General features: G+C 42.2%; 1 protein-coding gene across 1 annotated transcript in view; it reads right to left on the bottom strand.

Moving 5' to 3' along the window:
• Nucleotides 1-15,849, bottom strand: part of LOC129460880 (zinc finger protein 69-like) — a 32,084-nt gene that overhangs the window by 8,898 nt on the left and 7,337 nt on the right. Inside the window, 3 exon segments of the mRNA XM_055239370.2 lie at nt 4,178-5,580; nt 6,268-6,328; nt 6,535-6,661. Coding sequence (XP_055095345.1) covers nt 4,178-5,580; nt 6,268-6,328; nt 6,535-6,661 — 1,591 coding nt within the window.

The following is a 15,849-nucleotide window of genomic DNA, read 5'->3' as shown; positions in this document are numbered from 1 at the left end:
TGGCCATTTTGATGATACTGATTCTTCCTATCCACGAGCATGGAATATTCTTCCATTTGTTTGTGTCCTCTTTGATTTCATTGAGCAGTGGTTTGTAGTTCTCTTTGACGAGGTCCTTCACATCCCTCGTAAGTTGGATTCCTAGGTATTTTATTCTCGTTGAAGTAATTGTGAATGGGAGTTCACTCATGATTTGGCTCTCTGTCTGTTATTGGTGTATAGGAATGCGTGTGATTTTTGCAGATTGATTTTGTATCCTGAGACTTTGCTGAAGTTGCTTATCAGCTTAAGGAGATTTTGGGCTGAGATGACAGGGTTTTCTAAATATACAATCATGTCATCTGCAAACAGGGATAATTTGACTTCCTCTTTTTCTACTTGAATACCCTTTATTTCTTTGTCCTTCCTGATGGCCCTGGTCAGAACTTCCAACACTATGTTGAATAGGAGTGGTGAGAGGGCATCCCTGTCTTGTGCCAGTTTTCAAAGGGAATGCTTCCAGTTTTTGCCCATTCAGTATGATATTGACTGTAGGTTTGTCATAAATAGCTCTTATTATTTTGAGATACATCCCATCAATACCCAGTTTATTGAGAATTTTTAGCATAAAGGCTGTTGAATTTTGTCAAAGGCCTTTTCTGCATCTATTCAGATAATCTTGTGGTTTTTGTCTTTGGTTCTGTTTATATGATGGATTACGTTTATTGATTTGCATATGTCGAACCAGCCTTGCATCCCAGGGATGAAGCCAACTTGATCCTGGTGGATAAGCTTTTTGATATGCTGCTGGATTTGGTTTGCCAGTATTTTATTGAGGATTTTTGCATCAATGTTCATCAGGTATATTGGTCTAAAATTCTTTTTGGTGTGTCTCTGCCAGGCTTTGGTATCAGGATGATGCTGGCCTCATAAAATGAATTAGGGAGGATTCCCTCTTTTTCTATTGATTGGAATAGTTTCAGAAGGAATGGTACCAGCTCCTCTTTGTACCTCTGGTAGAATTCAGCTGTGAATCCATCTGGCCCTTGACTTTTTTTGGTTGGTAGGCTATTAATTATTGCCTCCATTTCAGAGCCTGTTATTGGTCTATTCAGGGATTCAACTTCTTCCTGGTTTAGTCTTGGGAGGGTGTATGTGTCCAGGAATTTATCCATTTCTTCTAGATTTTCTAGTTTATTTCCATAGAGGTGTTTATAGTATTCTCTGATGGTAGTTTGTATTTCTGTGGGATCGGTGGTGATATCCCCTTTATCATTTTTTATTGCGTCTATTTGATTCTTCTCTCTTTTCTTCTTTATTAGTCTTGCTGGTGGTCTATCAATTTTGTTGATCTTTTCAAAAAAACAGCTCCTGGATTCATTGATTTTTTGAAGGGTTTTTTGTGTCTCTCTCCTTCAGTTCTGCTCTGATCTTAGTTCTTTCTTGCCTTCTGCTAGCTTTTGAATGTGTTTGCTCTTGCTTCTCTAGTTCTTTCAATTGTGATGTTAGGGTGTCAATTTTAGATCTTTCCTGCTTTCTCTTGTGGGCATTTAGTGCTATAAATTTCCCTCTACAAACTGCTTTAAATGTGTCCCAGAGATTCTGGTATGTTGGGTCTTTGTTCTCATTGGTTTCAAAGAACATCTTTATTTCTACCTTCATTTCGTTATGTACCCAGTAGTCATTCAGGATCAGGTTGTTCAGTTTCCATGTATTTGAGTGGTTTAGAGTGAGTTTCTTAATCCTGAGTCCTAGTTTGATTGCTCTGTGGTCTGAGAGGCAGTTTGTTATAATTTCTGTTCTTTTACATTTGCTGAGGAGTGCTTTACTTCTGACTATGTGGTCAATTTTGGAATAAGTGTGATGTGGTGCTGAGAAGAATGTATATTCTGTCAATTTGGGGTGGAGAGTTCTGTAGATGTCTATTAGGTCCTCTTGGTGCAGAGCTGAGTTCAATTCCTGTATCTCCTTGTTAACTTTCTGTCTCATTGATCTGTCTAACGTTGACAGTGGGGTGTTAAATTCTCCCATTATTATTGTGTGGGAGTCTAAGTCTCTTTGTAGGTCTCTAAGGACTTGCTTTATGAATCTCGGTGCTCCTGTATTGGGTGCATAAATATTTAGGATAGTTAGCTCTTCTTGTTGAATTGATCCCTTTACCATTATGTAATGGCCTTGTCTCTTTTGATCTTTGTTGGTTTAAAGTCTGCTTTATCAGAGACTAGGATTGCAACCCCTGCTTTTTTTGTTTGTTTTCCATTTGCTTGGTAGATCTTCCTCCATCCCTTTATTTTGAGCCTATGTATGTCTCTGCACGTGAGATGGGTCTCCTGAATACAGCACACTAATGGGTCTTGATTCTTTATCTAATTTGCCAGTCTGTGTCTTTTAACTGGAGCATTTAGCCCATTTATATTGAAGGTTAATATTGTTATGTGTGAATTTGATCCTGTCATTATGATGTTAACTGGTTATTTTGCTTGTTAGTTGATGCAGTTTCTTCCTAGCCTCAATGGTCTTTACAATTTGGCATGTTTTTGCAGTGGCTGGTACCAGTTGTTCCTTTCCATGTTTAGTGCTTCCTTCAGGAGCTCTTGTAAGGCAGGCCTGGTAGTGACAAAATCTCTCAGCATTTGAATCTGTAAAGGATTTTATTTCTCCTTCACTTATGAAGCTTAGTATGGCTGGATATGAAATTCTGGATGGAAATTCTTTACTTTAAGAATGTTGAATATTGGCCCCCACTCTCTTCTGGCTTGTAGAGTTTCTGCCGAGAGATCCGCTATTAGTCTGATGGGCTTCCCTTTGTGGGTAACCCAACCTTTCTCTCTGGCTGCCCTTAACATTTTTTCCTTCATTTCAACTTTGGTGAATCTGACAATTATGTGTCTTGGAGTTGCTCTTCTCGAGGAGTATCTTTGTGGCGTTCTCTGTATTTCCTGAATTTGAATGTTGGTCTGCCTTGCTAGGTTGGGGAAGTTCTCCTGGATAATATCCTGAAGAGTGTTTCCCAACTTGGTTCCATCCCTGTCACTTTCAGGTACACCAATCAGACATAGATTTGGTCTTTTCACATAGTCCCATATTTTTTTGAGGCTTTTTCATTTCTTTTTACTCTTTTTTCTCTAAACTTCTCACTTCATTTCATTCATTTGATCTTCAATTACTGATACCCTTTCTTCCACTTGATCAAATCGGCTACTGAAGCATGTGCATGCGTCATGCAGTTCTCGTGCCATGGTTTTCAGCTCCATTGGGTCACTTAAGGTCTTCTCTACACTGTTTATTCTAGTTAGCCATTTTGTCTAATCTTTTTTCAAGGTTTTTAGCTTCTTTGTGATGGGTTCGAACATCCTCCTTTAGCTTGGAGAAGTTTCTTATTAAAGATCATCTCAAGCCTTCTTCTCTCAACTCATCAAAGTCATTCTCCGTCCAGCTTTGTTCCATTGCTGGCAAGGAGCTGTGTTCCTTTGGAGGAGAAGAGGCGCTCTGATGTTTAGAATTTTCAGCTTTTCTGCTCTGGTTTCTCCCCATCTTTGTGGTTTTATCTACTTTTGGTCTTTGATGATGATGATGTACAGATGGGTTTTGGAGTGGATGCCCTTTCTGTTTGCTAGTTTTCCTTCTAACAGTCGGACCCTCAGCTGAGGTCTGTTGGAGTTTGCTTGAGGTCCACTCTGGACCCTGTTTGCCTGGGTATCACCAGTGGAGGCTGCAGAACAGCAAATATTGCAGAACGGCAAATGTTGCTGCCTGATCCTTCCTCTGGAAGCTTCGTCACAGAGGGGCACACGGCCGTATGAGGTGTCAGTTGGCCGCTACTGGGAAGTGCCTCCCAGTTAGGCTACTTGGAGGTCAGGCACCCACTTGAGGAGGCAGACTGTCCATTCTCAGATCTCAAACTCCATGCTGGGAGGACTGCTACTCTCTTCAAAGCTGTCAGACAGGGACATTTAAGTCTGCAGAAGTTTCTGCTGCCTTTTGTTCAGCTATCCAGAGTGCATTCTTATGTGTGCTTGTGTCCTTTACTGAATTCAAAGGTTCTGGGCAGATCCGAAGGGTTTCCCACATTCTTTACACTCATAGGGTATCTCTCCATTGTGTGTCCTACCATGCATTCAAAGGTGTGAGGGAGATCTGAAGGCTTTCCCTCATTGCTTACACTCATAGGGTTTATCTTCAGGGTGAGTCCTACCATGCATTCGAAGGATTGAGGCAGCTCTGAAGGCTTTCCCACATTGCTTGCATTTATAGGGTTTCTCTCCAGTGTGAGTCCTTTCATGATATCGAAAGGAACTGGAACTACTGAAGGCTTCATCACATTGATTGCATTCATAGAGTTTCTCTCCAGTGTGAGTTTTTTCATGTCTTTGCAATGATTTGGGACAATAAAAGCCTTTCCCACATAGCTTACATTTATAAGGTCTTTCTCCAGAGTGTATTCTTATGTGTGTTTGTGTCCTTTCATGACTTTGAAGGTTCTTCGTAGATCTGAAGGCTTTCCCACATTCCTGACATTCATAGGGTTTCTCTCCAGTGTGAGTCCTACCATGCAATTGAAGGTGTGAGGAAGATCTGAAGGCTTTCCCACATTGCTTACACTCATAGGGTTTCTCTCCAGTGTGAGTCCTTTCATGATATCGAAGGGAAGTGGAATGAATGAAGGCTTTACCACATTGCTTGCATTTATAGGGTTTCTCTCCACTGTGAGTTTTTTCATGTCTTTGAAATGAATTGGCAGAACAAAAGCCTTTTCCACATATCTTACATTCATAAGGTCTTTCTCCAGAGTGCATTCTTATGTGTGTTTGAAAACTTGTAAGAGAGGATAATGCTTTCCCACACTGCGTACATTCATAGGGTTTTTTCCCAGAGTGGGTCCTTTCATGTATACGAACATACTGGGGACATGTGAATGCTTTTCCACATTCCTTACATTGATAAGCCTTCTCTCCCGTGTGAATCCTTTCATGTCTACGATAGCATCTGGGACTATGAAATGCTTTCCCACATTCCTGACACTCATAAGGCTTTTCTCCAGTGTGAGTTCTTTCGTGTATTCGAAGGGTAGCAGAATAACTAAAGGATTTACCACATTGTTTACATTCATATGGTTTCTCTCCAGTATGAGTCCTTTCATGAATAAGATATAAACTGAGACAATGGAAAGCTTTCCCACAAAACTTACATTTATAAGGTCCATCCCCACTGTGCATTACCATGTGTCTTTGAATGCTTGAATGGGAAATAAAAGTTTTTCCACATTCTTTACAAGCATAGGGTTTCTCTCCAGTGTGATCCCTTTGTTGTGTTCTAAAGGAGGGGCAATATCTGAAGGCTTTTTTAGGTTGTTGACACTTACATGGCTTTAGTCCATATTCCCGATACTCATATGCCTTGTGTCCAGTGTCACCTCTGATTTTCATACTAAAAGATGAGTTACCTAGGCCAACTTCTCCATACACAAAGCTTTCACATGATTTTACTTCAGGAGAAGCTTTCTTCTCCTGGAAGTTCAGCCTATCATCTGGAACTGGGGTAAAAGTTTTTCCACAATGACTGTCTTCTTTAATTTCATTGACTTTCTTTTCTATGACACTCCTGTCAAAAATGAGAAGCACATTATGAAGGGTTTGTTTATAAGTAATTTAATATTAATCAACAAGTATTGCACTTGCATTTTTAACACTCTCCATCAAAGTGTAGGCTTTCTGCCCTGTCTGAATTGTTTGAAGGTGACTGGACAACATATTCTACAAGGTGACCCAGCCATAACTATTATTTAAAAAAATGTTTATATGGGGCTTCTTAAAACTCTTCCCATGAAAACTATTTTACAAATACTAAATACTCTATGTCAATTTTCTTTTGTTTTGGGGTCTTGTCCTGTTGCCCACACCGGAGTGCAGTGATATCATCATAGCTTACTGCAGCCTTTACTGGCTCAAGTGATCCTCCTGCCTCAGCCTCCTGAGTAGCTGGGACTACAGACCACAATGCCCAGCTAATTTTTTGCTGTTGTTGATCTGAGGTCTCGTTATGTTGCCCAGGCTGTTCTTGAACTGCTGGCCTCATGCTATCCTCCTATGTCCACTTCTCAAAGGATTGGGATTATGGGATTGAGCCCACAGCCTAGGTCACATTTACATATATGTTTTTTGATCAAATATTCTAAAAATAAATGAACTTGATCCTGGACTTAGTTCTTTGTTTTACTTATTTTTAGTATATTGTCATATTCTAAGATTGTCTAGAGAGACACTGCTTTGTCTTGTAAGTACAAATTACCTGAAGTTTCTTCTGGGGTTTTGGTACTCATATTCGATGTTCTGGTCTTTCCAACTTTTTCCTAAAATACAGACACAGAAAAATAGTCCTGAGGCATTATAAAATTGTGAAAAAATTATTAGATTCTAAGCCCATGATTTACTGCAGCCATACCTCATCTATTCATCAAAGTATTTCCTATCTATGTTCTAAATCACTCAACAGCATTCATGAGCTAGAAACACTGGTTCACTAACGGACTGAGGGAAGGAATATTGTCATCCTTACCTATAGAGGTCAGGTTCCTGAAAGTTTCCAGCATCACTTCCCTGTAGAGTTTCCTCTGGGAAATATCCAGCAAAGCCCACTCCTCCTGGGTGAAGTTCACAGCCACATCCTTAAAAGCCACTGGGTCCTGAAACATCTCACATGTGTAGAGGAGGATGGGTGAGAGTGACAGCACTGGGGGCCTAGACTCTATTCCCAAGAAGTTCTCAGGATGCCGTGGACTCCAAACACTTATTCCCTGCTTTGGTCATCAGATCCCTTTCTCCCTGTGTATACTTACTTTCTTCCATAAAGCAATTTAAGCAATTTTGTTTTTTTGAGACAGATTTTCACTCTTCTTGTTCAGGCTGGAGTGCAATGGTGTGATCTCAGCTCACAGCCGGGGTTCTAGCACTTCTTCTTCCTCAGCCTCCTGAGTAGCTAAGATTACAGGCATGTGCCACCATATCTGGCTAAGTTTGTATTTTTAGTAGAGACAGGGTTTATCCATGTTGGTCAGGCTGCTGACCTCAGGTGATCCGCCTACCTCAGCCTCCCAAAGTTCTGGGATTACAGGCATGAGCCACCATACCTGGCCAGCGGTTGTTTTTTTTTTTAAGACAGCATCTCGTTCTGTAACCCAGGCTGGGGTGTAGTGGCACCATCTTGGCTCACTACAACCTCTTACTCCTGGGTTCATGCGATTCTCATGCCTCAGCCTCCTGAGTAGTTGAGACCACAGGCATGTGCCACCACACCTGGCTAGTTCATAAAGCAGTTGTGATGCTAGAACTGAACAAGGGGTGAAGCAACAGCAGGGTAAGAAAATGTGTGTATTCACTGAACCCAGGGAGAAAAGTGAGTTCCCTGGGCTGTCCCTAATGTCCCTTTGGACTGTGGGTCTGTAGCACCTGTCATGATAGAGTCCTATGAATTCATATGCAGAAAAAAGTTAACATTAGCAGTCCTGAAGCTGTGTATCCTTGAAAATGCCTATTCCCAAAGTGTAATCTTTGATGATACTGTCAGAGGAAGCAGATAGCTAGCAAAGAGCAGGAGGGGGAGCCCCTGGGAAATCTCACACCCCCAGGGACCACCCGAAACAGGCACGCTAGATATAAGCAAAGAGGAGGGGAATCACCTAGGTAGAAAGAAACTTCCATTATGATGCCCAGGAATCATTCATTTTGCAGTTATCCTGTCAGAATGTGGCTAATAGATGCTTACAGGGCAAAGGGGACTTTTCATAAAAAATACCTGGCACCATATGTACGCAAGAGGGCAAACAAGAAACTCTTAAGATATACCCAGGTGTCACAAGTACAGATTTAACCACTATACCACCTTCCTGAGGTGGCAGTAATGAGCAATGCAGCCACCCACATGTCCATTGATGGCTGAATGGAAAAACAAAATGTGGTAAGCATATATATAAAATGGGATATTATTTACTCTTAGAAAATGACATCTTAGCCGGGTATGGTGGCTGACGCCTGTAATCCCAGCACTTTGGAAGACCAAGGCAGGCAGATCACCTGAGGGTCGGAGTTTGAGATCAGCCTGACCAGCATGGAGAAACCCCATCTCTACTAAAAATACAAAATTACCCAGGCATGGTGGTGCATGCCTGTAAACCCAGCTACTCGGGAGGCTGAGGCAGGAGAATTGCTTGAACCCGGGAGGCGGAGGTTGCGGTGAGCCAAGATTGCACCATTGCACTCCAGCCTGGGCAATAAGAGTGAAACTCTGACTCAAATAAAAAAAAAAAACAAAAAGAAAAAGGAAAAGAAAATAACATCTTGGCCTAAACTACAACATGCATGAAACCTCAGGATAATTGAAAACAGCAAAACACAACAGAATGCATCTTAGAGAACTTATGTAGATTTGTCAAACTATCTCAACTGTACATGTAAAATTTCTTAAGCTGATAAATTTTACATTTTGTTTTAAGATAAGTAATGATAATAAATCATGGTAGCAGCCAGGCATGGTGGCTCATGCCTATAATCTCAGCACTTTGGGAGGTTGAGGCGGGCAGATCACTTGAGGTCGGCAGTTTGAGACCAGCCTGGCCAACATGGTGGAACTCCATCTCTAAAAAAAATACAAAAATTAGGCCAGGCACGGTGGCTCACGGTTGTAATCCCAGCACTTTGGAAAGCCAAGGCGGGCAGATCATGAGGTCAGGAGATCGAGACCATGGTGAAACCCCGTCTCTACCAATACAAAAAAATTAGCCGGGCGTGGTGGTGGGTGCCTGTAGTCCCAGCTACTCAGAAAGGCTGAGGCAGGAGAATGGTGTGAACCCGGGAGGCGGAGCTTGCAGCGAGCCGAGATCGCGCCACTGCACTCCAGCCTGGGCGACAGAGCAAGACTCCGTCTCAAAAAAAAAAAAAAAAAAAAAAAAACAAAAATTAGCCAGGCGTGGTGGCACGTGCCTATAGTCACAGTTACTTGACAGGCTGACATGGGAGAATCATTTGAACCTGGGAGGTGGAGGTTGCAGTGAGCCAAGATTGTGCCACTGCACTCCAGCCAGAGCAACAGAGTGAAACAAACAAACAAACAAACAAAACACCATAAGAATGTCCTAATAGAGGCAGAAAAGGCATCTGAAAAGCCTTAACCAATTTATGCCTAGTGTTCCATTTTTGGAACGCTAAGCATGTGGGAGTTGTTTATATCCTACTGCTCAAGGTCATGGCCAAAGTCTGATTTTTCACACGTCGGCAATTCAAAAAAGTGCAACCTCCAGCATAAATAAGTTAATATCTCCTCATGATTAAAAATGCTCAATAAATTAAATATACAAGAGAAGATTCCATAAGATGACAAGAGAGGCACTAGGAACATAGAAATATTTACTATAAAGACATGTATTAAAAATGCAAACCCGGAGGCCAAGGCGGACAGATCATTTGAGCCCAGCAGTTCAAGACCAGCCTGGGCAACACAAGGAGACCCCGTCTCCATAATAAAGTAAAAAATTAGGCATGGTGGCACAAAACAAATGGTACTGAAACACCTGAATTAGCAAATGCAAAGAAATGAATTAGACACAGAACTGCACCTTTTACAAAACTACTTCCTAATGAAACATTTACTTAAATGGAAAATGCAAAACTCACAACTTCTAGAACATAACACTTGTGAAAACCAAGACGACCTTAGATTTGGCAATAAGGTTTCACACACAACACAAAAAGCATGATCTGTGAATGAGAAATTCGATAAATTGGACTTCATTCAAAACAAAAATGTTTTGGAAAAGACTCTGTTAAAAGAATAAAAAGACAGGCGGCAGACTGGGACAAATCTTTGCAGAACATCTATCTGATCAAGGACTGGTACCCAAAAGGTATGAAGAACTCCTAGAATTCTATAAGAAAAAACCAACCAATTAAAAAATAAGCAAAAGGCCAGGCGCGGTGGCTCACGCCTGTAATCCCAGCACTTTGGGAGGCAGAGACGGGTGGAACACCGAGGTCAGGAGTTTGAGACCAGCCTGACTAACATGGTGAAACCCCGTCTCCAGTAAAAATACAAAAATTAGCTGGGCCTGGTGGCATGAGTCTGTAATCCCAGCTACTCAGGAGGCTGAGGCAGGAGAATCGCTGGAACCTGGGAGACAGAGGTTGCAGTGAGCCGAGATCACGCCACTGCCCTCTAGCCTGGGTGACAGAGCCAGATTCAGTATCAAAAAAAAAAAAAAAAAAAAGCCCAGTCTTTCCAAGTATCCCTTCCCCTAAAGAATGTAAATTATGGCAAACAAACATATGACAGGATGCTGTATATTACACGTTATTAAAGACCAAATGAAAACAGGCTGGGCGCAGTGGCTCAGGCCTGTAATCCAGCCCTTTGGGAAGCTGAGGCGGGTGGATCACCTGAGGTCAAAAGTTTGAGACCAGCCTTGCCAACATGGTGAAACCCTGTCTCTACTAATAATAATAAGAACAGCAGGCACGTGTGGCAGCGTACACCTGTAATCCCAGTTACTTGGGAGTCTGAGTCAGGAGAACACTTGAACCCGCGAGGCAGAGGCTGCAGTGAGCTGGATCACGTCGTTGTACTCCAGTCTGGGCAACAAGTACGAAACTCCATCTCCAAAGAAAAAAAAAAGGAAAACAAAAATAAAGCACCAGCAAATATCTGGCGGAGTAGCTAAAATCCAAAACACTGACACTTCCAAATGCTGGAGCCAGTGAACTCTCCTTCACTAGGGATGTCAATGGAAAATTCTACAGCCAATTTGGAAGACAGTCTGCAGAGGTCTGAAGAAAATAGCATGGTCTTACTGATTCAGTAGTCTCATCCCTACATATTGACTCAAATGAACTGAAAACTGATGTCCACACAAAAGTCCTCTCACAAATGTTTTTACCAGCCTTACTCATAACTGCCAAAAACTAGAATCAAACAAGGTGAGTCTTTAAAAAGAAAAAAATAGATAAGGTTTCACACTGTATCTACCAGGCTGTCCTCTAACTTCTGACCTTAGGCAATCTTCTCATCTCAGTCTCCCATGTGCTGGGAACTCAGGGATGAGGCATCACACCAGGCTCAAGATGAGTCTTTCAATAGGTGAATAAAGAAACAAACTATGGTAACATCCATACAATGGAATGTTACTCAGTAATGAAAGAAAATGAGTGGCTGGACATGGTGGCTCACAAGTGGAATCCAGGCACTTTGGGAAGCTGAGGCGGGAGGATCACCTGAGCTGGGGAGTTTGAGATCCTGTCTCTCACAAAACAAAAATCTTTAGATAAATAAAGAAAAATTTAAAAAAAAATGAGTTGTCAAGCAACAAAGGTATTGAGAGACCTTCAATGCATATTTTTACATGAAAGAAGCAAGTCTGAAATGGCCACTTACAGCATCATTCCAAATATGTGACATTCTGGAAAACGCAAAACACTAGAGGCAGGAACATCATCATTTGTTGCCAGGGATAAACAGGGGTGGCAAAAGAGGGAGGGGAGACATACGATTAGAAGGAGCACAGGGGATTTTGAGGGCAGTAAAAACACTTCTGTATAAGACTGTGATGGTGGATACATGACACATGTAGTTGTCTTAAACCACAGAACACAAAGAGTGAATCCTAACGTAAAAGATGGACTTTAGGTAATAATAACATTAGCTTCTTCAATTTTCATCGTGTTCACATGTAATATATTCTTGCATCAATTGTAGGATACACTACACAGAGTCAATATGGTTTCTTCGGTTTAAAACAATTTTTTTTTTTTTTTGGAAACAGGGTCTTGCTAGGTTGCCTAGGCTGGCCTCCAACTCCTGAGTCTAAGCTATCCTCCTGCTTTGGCCTCCCTAAATGGTAGGATTACAGGTATGAGGCTCAGCACCTGGCCAGTCAAGATGTTTAAAACAGGGGGAACTATGCTGGGCGCGGTGGCTCATGCCTGTAATCCCAGCACTTTGGGAGGCTGAGGTGGGAGAATCACAAGGTCAGGAGTTCGAGACCAGCCTGGTCAATATGGCGAAACCCTCTCTCTACTAAAAATACAAAAATTAGTTGGGTGTGGTGGTGTGCGCCTGTATTCCCAGCTACTCGGGAGGCTGAGGCACAAGAATTGCTTGAACCCAGGAGGCGGAGGTTGCAGTGAGCCAAGATCATGCCACTGCACTCCAGCCTGGGCAACAGAGCAAGATTCTGTCTCAAAAAAAAAAAAAAAAAAAAAAGCCAGGGGGGAACTATGAGCCTGGAAGAAAAATACTGGAACTCTGTGGATTATCTGCTCAATGTTCTGGGGAAACAACCACTGTTCTAAATAATAAAATCCATTAAATAAGAAAGTGAATTAACTATCATTCCATATAAGGTTCATAACTGAGTTAAAATAAAATCCGATATAAAATATCACATATTGGCTATCATTTGCATAAAAAACATGCAAAAATAAAACATACTGATGAGGATGCACACCCAGGTTGAGAAAGTATAAGGAAAAGTAAGGCAGTTATCTTATTCCCAATACTGGCTCCATCATTATTTGGATTAATTGTACAATTCTTTTATGTATTTTGTGCATATGTAATATTTTTAGTAAGATTCTAGAATGCACACTTTATACAGAAATAACTATCAGTGAATTTTAATTATCAGCAACAATCTGCTGAATGTAATTTTTAAAAGACAGCATACTCTATTGAAACTAATTTTTTTCTTTTTTCCTTTTTTTTTTTTTTTTTTGAGATGGAGTCTCACTCTGTCACCCAGGCTGGAGTGCAGTGGTGAGATCTCAGCTCACTGCAACCTCCACCTCCCAGGTTCACGCCATTCTACTGCCTCAGCCTGCTGAGTAGCTGGGACTACAGGCGCCCGCCACCACACCTGGCTAATTTTGTATATTTTTAGTAGAGGCGGGGATTCACCATGTTAGCCAGGATGGTCTAGATCTCCTGACCTTGTGATCTGCCCGCCTTGGCCTCCTAGAGTGCCGGGATTAGAGACGTGAGCCACCACGCCCCGCCCTTTTCTTTTTTTTTTTTTCAAACAGGGTCTCACTCTGTTGCCCAGGCTGGAGTGTAGTTGTGCAATCATAGCTCACTGCAGCCTCGAACTCTTAGGCTCAACAGATCCTTCTACCTCAGCCTCCTGAGTAGCTGGGACTACAGGCACACATCACAATGACGAGGTAATTTTTTGTATAGGCAAAGTTTGCCATGTTGCCAACGCTGGAATAATCTCTTTTTTTTTTATTTTTATTTTTTTTGAGATGGAGTTTCACTATTGTTGCCCAGGCTGGAGTGCAATGGCACGATCTTGGCTCACTGCAACCTTGGCCTCCCGGGTTCAAGTGATTCTCCTGCCTCAGCCTCCCAAGTAGCTGGGATTACAGGCATGTGCCACCAGGCCTGGCTAATTTTGTGTTTTTAGTAGAGACAGGGTTTCTCCATGTTCGTGAGGCTGGTCTTGAACTCCTCACCTCAGGTGATCTGCCCACCTTGGCCTCCCAAATATCGGGATTACAGGCATGAGCCACCATGACCAGCCACTAATTTCTATTAAAACTAATTTTCTTGAAGTCCAAAAAACTCTCAGGAAGGATATAAAATGATTATTATGCAAAACGTCTACACTGAAAAACATCAATATAAAATGAAATAAATGGGAAAATGTCATGTGTCCTTAAAAGGAGATTAACTAGTACTATGATGTAACCTTTCTGAAATGTGACTACAGTTATATTTTAGTCCATGAAATTTACAAGGCAGTTTGTTTTTCACTAATATTAAGAAAAAACTACTTCTAAAAACTGAAATACAAGACAATGACTAAGAACAGCCAAGATGCTCTATAGAATATGGTTGGGAGTGTTATGGTGTGAATATTTGCATCACTCCAAAAAAATCACACATTAATAAGCTACCCCCCAATATAGTATTAGAAGTTGACATCTCTGGGAAGTAATTAGGATTAGATGACAGCATAAGAGTCCATCCTTTCTAAATAAGATTAGTGCTCTTATAAGAAGACAGAGGAGAGCCGGCTTCCTCTCTTTTCTGTCACGTGAAGAAACACAAGAAGATGACCATCTGCAAACCAGGAAGCGGGCCCTTGCCAGACACTAGATCTGCCAACTCCCTGAACATGGACTTCACAACCTCAAGAACTGTCAGAAATAAATGTTTATTCCTTAAGTCATCTAGTCTATGGTAATTTGATACAGCAGCCCAAGATGACTAAGATAGACGGCAATATACCCACTAAACACCACAGCTTTGAACGCCATACTAATTAAGAGAAAATGGTATTATCAGAGAGATGGAAAGATAGACCAATAGAAAACATCAAATTGTGAAACCAGGGCATCTTTTTTTTTTTTTTTTAACGGAGTTTCACTCTTGTTGCCCAGGCTGGAGAGCAATGGTGTGATCTCGGCTCACTGCAACCTCCACCTCCCAGGTTCTTGTGATTCTCCTGTTTCAGCCTCCCGAGTAGCTGGGATTACAGCCATGCGCCACCATGCTTGGCTAATTTTGTACTTTTAGTAGAGACGGGGTTTCACCATATTGGTCAGGGTGATCTTGAACTCCTGACCTTGGGTGTTCCGCCCGCCTCAGCCTCCCAAAGTGCTAGGATTACAGGTGTGAGCCACCATGCCCATTCTGGGCATCTGTTTAAGGTAATGTGAAACTATGACAAACCAGGTATTGCCAGCCAATGATATAAGTGGTGAACACTTAACAGAAAAAGCCGGGACAGGCCGGGCGCGGTGGCTCACGCTTGTAATCCCAGCACTTTGGGAGGCCGAGGCGGGCGGATCACAAGGTCAGGAGATCGAGACCACGGTGAAACCCCGTCTCTACTAAAAAATACAAAAAATTAGCCAGGCGTGGTGGCGGGCGCCTGTAGTCCCAGCTACTCGGAGAGGCTGAGGCAGGAGAATGGCGCGAACCCGGGAGGCGGAGCTTGCAGTGAGCCGAGATTGCGCCACTGCACTCCAGCCTGGGCGAAAGAGCAAGACTCCGTCTCAAAAAAAAAAAAAAAAAAAAATGAAAAAGCCGGGACAAATGGTTATCTACAGGAGAATAATCAGTTTACTACCCATCATCTCCATATACAATAATTTAATTAATTCTAGAGTTGCCTGTTATGGTGAGTTCTTATATGTTACCTTAGCATGCGTTTTCTTTATGGATTTAACTTTCTCATAACGGAAAAAAACTGTATTCAAACTCAACAGAGTTCTAGTTCTCCACCTCCTCCCATTTCCTCCATGTGGTCAACTCACATACATTTGTTACACAACTGCACAACTGCATTCTGGTAACCACCTCCCTGTGGGACAGCTACATATAACCAATTTGACTTGTTCCACTAACCCTTACACCCCACATGGATGGCACAAACCACCTCTTAACCACAGTGTGACTACACAGAACTAGTGCCTGCTTGCTCTAAACCCACCAGAAACAACTCCCCGAGAGACACCTCCTTGGTCAATTCCCTGGACCCTGAGAAACGCTTTGGCCCACAGGTCCCTCTCTGTCTTGCCCCCCACCTGCTGGTTGAATGTGCATCCTAGATGTTCCCCCAACTCTGTGTTGCTCTGCAGCTGTGCTGCCCTCATCTCCTGGGATTGTGAGCCATGCACTGTATGTCACGGGCTTTGTTGAGTTGCCTCTTCTGTGTCTCACTGACCTACGCAATCATTCTTGGATCTGGCTCTAGTGAAAAATGCAATGTAAAGTTAATGTGAAACACTCAAGCTGCAATCTATGAACAATTCTTTACAAGGGACAAGCCCACAGAGGGGCAATGCTGGCTGGAACACAGTGAGGTCTGGCTCATGTGTCAGCACA

The sequence above is a fragment of the Symphalangus syndactylus genome, chromosome 13 (genome assembly GCF_028878055.3).
Source record: "Symphalangus syndactylus isolate Jambi chromosome 13, NHGRI_mSymSyn1-v2.1_pri, whole genome shotgun sequence".
In the NCBI taxonomy this organism is placed as follows: Eukaryota; Metazoa; Chordata; class Mammalia; order Primates; family Hylobatidae; genus Symphalangus; species Symphalangus syndactylus.
This window is presented reverse-complemented; position numbering and strand designations above follow the sequence as displayed.